Source organism: Chanos chanos, chromosome 8, assembly GCF_902362185.1.
Source record: "Chanos chanos chromosome 8, fChaCha1.1, whole genome shotgun sequence".
NCBI classification, from domain to species: domain Eukaryota; kingdom Metazoa; phylum Chordata; class Actinopteri; order Gonorynchiformes; family Chanidae; genus Chanos; species Chanos chanos.
In genome coordinates, this window is record NC_044502.1 from 11,905,576 (window position 1) to 11,912,347 (window position 6,772).

At 41.6% G+C, this 6,772-nt stretch overlaps 1 protein-coding gene across 1 annotated transcript in view; it reads left to right on the top strand.

The window, feature by feature from the left end:
* The window catches only part of rptor (regulatory associated protein of MTOR, complex 1), a 105,205-nt gene extending 101,390 nt beyond the window's left edge, over positions 1-3,815 (top strand). The window contains exons 33-36 of the mRNA XM_030782217.1: positions 1,266-1,352; positions 2,168-2,284; positions 2,629-2,758; positions 3,182-3,815. Coding sequence (XP_030638077.1) covers positions 1,266-1,352; positions 2,168-2,284; positions 2,629-2,758; positions 3,182-3,250 — 403 coding nt within the window. The 3' untranslated portion in view covers positions 3,251-3,815. The remainder of the gene's footprint in view (positions 1-1,265; positions 1,353-2,167; positions 2,285-2,628; positions 2,759-3,181) is intronic.
* Positions 3,816-6,772: the final 2,957 nt, after the last annotated feature.

Consider the following 6,772-nt stretch of genomic DNA (forward strand, 5'->3'; position numbering starts at 1 on the left):
TGGTTTTGTTTGGAAACTGCCTATGTGTCTTAAGCATACAGGGAGAAAGTAGGGGTTTTTTTTTGTCTAGTATCTGAGTATGTCTTTTCTTTTTCATTAGATGTCAGATAGTGTGATCATTAGCTAGATTTTTTTTTGTGCACACACAGAGAGCCAGTGAACCATTATATAATCTTTCATGTGGTGATCATTTCAGTTATAGTTGAGTTTGTATTCGCAGTAGTCAGAAATTTAATGTGCAGCGTTTTCTCACCACATGTCTGCGTAGCAGTGCATCGTGAAGCACACACGCTGTTCACCTCGTCGCTCATGACTGTGTTTGTGTGCAGGAGAATTAGTGTGTTCACTTGGCAATTAGTCATCAAACGTGTCCCAGTCTACCCGCCTGTTATGAGAGTCCCCTCCCATCCGTGAGAAAACAGTGCAATTAAGCCATAAAATGGGCTATGAATCTTTAAATAATGCTAATAGAAGTGCTCCCTCAGGCGCTAGCTTTTTCTTTTTCCGTTTTTTTTTTCTTTTTTTTTTTTTTTAAAAGCCTACTAGCACCAGCTTCCTCTTAAATTAAGAGACCAGCATCTCGAAACTCATCCGTATCCTTTACTCTTTCTCACCTTGTTTCTGTTTTCTCTTTGTCTTTCTACAACTCTCTTTTGGAGACTTTTAGATCCCTTTTTCCGTTGCCTTTGCTTGTTGCACAAGCTGTCTTTTATGTCTTTTCAGATGGCAGGTGTTATGTATTCAGATGTCTGGGTCAGCTATTGTTTTAGCAAGATGCTTGCTTTTTAAAATAGGTGGTTTCTCCAGACTGTTAAGTGCTTCATGTCCAAGTAATGGAGCAGTAGTTATGGAATATTTCCCTCCTCAACTTGATAGTCACATAATCACAATATCTATCCTCTACATCTCATATGCAAACATCTCCCCTTCTCGCCAGCGTTATCGGAAAGATCTCAAGAACACTCGTCAAAGTCCAGACTTGAGAAAAATGAATGTTAACCCCTCTGTTCAGTCTGCCGTAACCATGGTTACAGGAGCACCTCTTGCCCTTTCGGCATTGTTTAAACATATTCCTCTAGTGCCCCCCAGAGTTACAGGAGAGAAATAGTCCTGCGATTAAACATCTTCCTTTGAATGTTTTGGATTGTGAACTGTTACATATGTTGATTTGTGTTTAGAGGGGTATATACAGGTGAAATGACTAAGTTGTCTCGTGTGTGTGTGTGTGTGTGTGTGTGTGTGTGTGTGTGTGTGTGTGTGGACAGTCGTGTGATGACTTATCGGGAACATGGAGCCTGGGTTGTCAAAGCACATCTACAGAAGGAGGCTGACGGCCAGATCATCAGTGTTAGGTACATTGTCTTGCTTTGTATTTGATTATGAGTTCTCTTTTATATCTTTGTATAATATAAAGGAGATATAATATTATTATATCTGGGTATCTATCCACTTACATCTCTCTCTCTCTCTCTTTCTCTCTCTCTCTCTCTCTCAGCTGTATTTGTGAACTCCCGTTCTAAACCTTTTTTTTTTTCTTCCCATCATCAGTCTGTGAGATAATATCCTCATAAACACAAAGTGAAGTGCCGCCTACGCTCTCAGATCCTCACCGGCGTAGGCTAAGCCGCAAATTAACCTCACTCTCACAACCAAAAACACTTAACTCCTGAGACGTCTAGCTGACCAGCAGCTGAGCTGCTGAGCAGGATCATTTGATCACGTGAATGCGCCCGAGTCGTATAATGGCTTTAGCGAGCTGGAGAGAAGCTAGATGGATTACACTATGTGTTCTCCGCCTCACTAAGCCCGTTAGCCGGCTAGCTCTGAGACGCACACCGGGGGGAATCTGCTAAGAGATGATGTGGAATTCATTTTCTGTGGTTCTTCCTAACTCTGGGGTTCCTTTAGTATCTGGATGCACGGTGCTCTAATGAAGCACCTGCATAGAACACACTATGAATGTAATGAGGTATTTGGCTTAGAAGCGTAATTAGATGTTTATCTGAGATTATTATTCAACTTTGGAACTACTGCATATGGGTATGTCTCACTGGCCACTTTTCCTCATCCCAAGATGCCTCGAGGTCTCTTTTTGGGGGGGGGCAGTTTGTGTGTGTGTGTGTGTTAACACATGCATAAACGTTTTTTGGTTTTTTTTTCTCTGCAGCGTAAACGGAGACGTGCGGTTCTTCGAGCCACGGACAGCGGAGTCGGTGAATGTCCTGCAGACGGTAAAGGGGCTGACAGCGTTAGACATCCACCCACAAGCTAACCTCTTTGCCTGGTCAGTTGAGGACACAATCATCTTCCTTCATTCATGTTTAGCTGTCGGTTCATTAACATCGGGAGCAATTACATGTTTCTCGTTAAACGCACCAAGAATACTATCACTTCGCCCGGTAGCAAGTCAGCGCTATGAATGGTTGTAGTTTTCATTTTTCTAATGGCGTTAAACTGCACCGCAGAGATCCTGAATTGTCTTTGTGAGACGGAACGATATTGTTTTTCATAGAGCAGAATGGTGTTTAACTCCGCAGAACTTATCTATGCTCACCTCTCCTCTCTTCTCTTTCTTTCTCTTCCCCCCTCCCTCCCTCCATCCTTCCAACTCCAACCCCCACCCCCCAGTGGCTCCATGAACCAGTTCATTGCTGTGTATAACTCCAATGGAGACGTCATCAACAATATTAAGTACTATGATGGTTTCATGGGACAGAGGATTGGGGCCATCAGCTGCCTAGCCTTCCACCCCTACTGGGTAAGAAACACTTAATTGCCCCTGCCAACCGACATCACTTCCTCCTAGCTTTATTTGGCCAATCAGTTAACAATACGGTAATTTTGAGTGACATTTATTTTAGCTCTCGGTTATAACTCGGCAAGATTTTAAAGCGGCAATGACAGATTTGTAAAACAGCCCCACCTTATTGTAACATAGATCACACATCTCGTAATGAAATATTAAACCACATTTCTGACATCTATTGAAGTAATCTTATCCCGCACATATTCAGTTACATTTTTGAGACGTTTCAGTGTCCGATTACCGATATACTACTAAATTAAGCGACAGATTACACGTATCGTATCATTTGTTCCGCTTCTGTTGTAACCCAACTCGCTCTCTTCCTTTCTTCCCTCTCCTCTCCTCTTTTTTTTTTTTTTTCCTTCCGTTCCATAGCCTCACTTGGCGGTGGGAAGCAACGACTACTACATGTCCATTTACTCAGCTGAGAAGAGACTCAGATAACACCCCCAGAACCCTAAAGCCCTGCTCCATGACCCCTCACCCCAAGGGTCAAGGGCTTAAAATGACTTTTATGTACATATGCAATTACCACCATGAATGTCTAGTGACGGCCACTGATACTCTATGTGATGACTATGTTGTTATCGTCATTCTACTTCTTATTTTGGAGCTATTGATTGTAGACTTCGCTGTGCTGAGGAGTGTGTATATTTAAAATGCATTATATAAAGATAAAAAAAAAAAGTCAAAAGTTATATTCTAAGGTGCAGTCCACAGATGGCCACTCAAGCCTGTGTGTGTGTGTGTGTGTTTGAGAATGCCTCTGTGAACTGGAAGATTCCTACAGGGTCTTGAAGGATTACTTAAACGCACCGAAAATATTTAAAAGGAAAAAAAAAAAAAGAGAGAACTTTCTGACACTCAACTCCAGAACCTCGGTTTGCCTATGGAGGTGCCTGATCCTAAACGGACGGTGGGTCAGGCGTGGCGGTCCCCTGTTGGACTGCCTGCATGACCTGGCCCTCTCTCGCTGCTGTGTAGAATGCATTTGGAAGTTGTTTTTTTTTGTGTGTGTGTGTGTGTTTTTTTGGGTTTGTTTTTGTCCCCCCCCCCCTCCCCCCCCAGAGGATCCCGTCAGCCCAGACAAACCTGTACTTTTTTGTGTGTGTGTCTGTGTGTGTGTGTGTATGCATGTGCAGGCACGTGTGTGTCTGTGGTGGACATAGTGTGTATGTTTCCTACGTGGACACTGCCGAGCAAGTCGACAGCCAACCAACAGCTCGAACAGTAACCTTACTGAACATCTCAGCATCCCATTAGGATAACCTCACACTCATACACACACATGCACGCGCGTGCTCGCACATACAGTGCCAAGCCCACCCCCACCCCACCAACCCCAGGCCCTACAGTTGGACAGCTTGTGCTAAAGTGGTCTGAATGTTGCACCATCTTGAGTGGCCTCTCTGAACTCGACTTCCTGGACAAAGAGGAGCGCCTTGTTTGACCCATGTACCCACGAAAAGCAATAAGGAAACATTGGAGACTTTTTAGCCCAGTTGCCAGGACGTATAAATGAAGCCAACGGGGTCGGTCTGCGGAGAACGGTACCGGCAGTTTGTGGAGAACCTCCGTCACCCAGAGATGGAGCTCAGAACCCATTTTCAGTGAGTGGGGTTGCCCTCAGATCCTTTGATCCATGAGGCTGGCGACAGAACTGAACTGCAGAAATAGCGGTGCTTACTTTGTTGTTTTACAATGCTTAGAGAGGTCTATGAGTGAATGACTAGCACATATATACCCTCTTACACACACATCTAAACACACTTCACGTATACTTTGTGTCACCCTCTGTACGATAACCTCGCTAGGTTTACTGTTAACAAGGTGCAGCCACAATGCTGCTGTTCTTCGGTGTCTGTTATGCTTCCTGGGAAAACCAAAACCATGCCGTTTCTTTTCTTTTCTTGTGCCAACCGTAACTGTCTCTGTTTCCTCTGTTCCCTGCTGTTTGAACTGTGTTCAACTTACATGAACTGCTCACACTCGTGAGTTCATTTTCGCCATGACGCAGACACGGTAACGTGAGTTAGTCCTCTCTGCTCACGCTCTTTCTCTCAGTTTGCAACACTGGACTTTTTAAAAATGATATTTTTTTTTTATTTTTTTTTTTTTAGGGTTTTTTTTTTGTGTCATTTTCGTGCCTTAGTTTTTTGTGCTGTTCTTTTCTGGTTGTTGTAAAGAGAGGTAATCCCTAGTATTATACCTGGAGTGTCAGACTTTGGACAACACACTTACAAGCTTCATTACAGTCAATGGTTGATTTTTATATTTAAATAATGATGTATCATTTGGAATAGCATTTGAAAAACACACCTCACCACTGGAAGAAAAAAAAAAAAGTTCCTTGAATGTCATTATACATGTATAAATACACAGATGTATGAATACACATGGAAAAGTGCATTACAGATTAGATAGTTGAATCTGATTCTCAGTTCTCTGACGTTACACTACACTGCTCCAGTCTCCCCATGCTGCTCCTTGCTCCAAGTTTTATGCATTTATACACTCTCCAATAACTGTTCTTTGTTTCAAGACCCTCCCAAGCTACAGAGCTTTTGGGATGACCTTGGAATGACCTTAGAGGCTGTTGTTGTTGCTAGCTGTCTTGAAAGTTCCATGGAATCAGAATTGTATACGCGACTCTGTACCAAGAAGGCCAAGACATGTCTGTAGAGTCTTAGCCATTTAAATGACTATTTAAAGTTAATAGAGCCCTATCATGTAATTCTCATTTCTCAGAAAAATCCAGCAGACAAGAAGTATTTAGTTTCTCCCAGAAGACTGATAAGAAATAAGAGTACAAGTCAAACCTGAGGGTTTTTTTTCCCCTGCTGCCCTCTTAATTTGTTGATAAGAAAGTACAACAAATTGTTCTTGTCTTGGATTTTTCTTCTTAGTTAACAAAAAAGGCATAAAACACTGGTCATTGATTCTGTCAGAGACCAGCTCAGGTACTGCCTTTCCAGGCACGGTTATCGTCATAGTAACCCTCATGCTTATATGATATCACATCAAACACATCTCTTCATATACTGGAACATTTAACTTTTGCCCCTGCATCAAGCTGTGTTAGCACTTTGTGTGTGTGTGTGTGTGTCTGTCTTTCTGTCTGTGTGTCCTGCAACTTAAAGCAGCACATCTAATCCTTATGCCATACAAATTTCATTCAGCTTTGTTTAATTTCCTTTTCTTTTCTTTTCCTTTTTTTTTTTTTTGCTCTTTTTTTTTTTAATATTAAGGTATTGTCTGGTTTTTATTATTATTATTATTATTTCCATTTTTCTCTTTATAGCATGGATATACATCTCTTATGTGTAATTTTATGTAATTTATTTTTTTATTTTATTTTTTATGTTTACTGGCTTGTTACTCTTTGTCTTTCTTTTGAGAAAAGAGGTCTCAAATTCAACACAGCTCAAACTGTTATCACATTTTCCATTCATGATAATGAAGCTTGTTTTTTTTCTTCCTCTTTGTATCATTTTTGGCATTCACTGCTGAAGAAGAATGGATATTTTTGTTGGCCTCCTAGGCAGAACTAGCATCACACGCAGTGCTTTTGTTTAGAACTGACCTCTGTTATAGCCTCACCGTGAAGTCTTTAGCGTCCTCTAGGGTAGTGGAGGGGATACTGCAGCTTCACCTCCTCGCTGATACAGTCAGCTAGACACTGTATCACTATGCTCAAAATCACATGTCTAATTAACCTGCTTTGAGTTTTAAAATTTTAGAATTGAAGAAAAAACATAATTAGAGTGAAATGAATACAATCAGGTGTTTTCTGTGACTGTAGACTGCTTTGCTGACTGTGGTTTATAAGACAGGAGAAGAAATCATTGAAATAAACCAAATACACATTTTGCTGTGTCTGTGTTTCTCTCTGCTGGCTATATGAAAGTTTAAGAGATAGGGAGACTGTGAGATGCCTGCGTTTGCAGTTGGTTGTGTACTAAATGA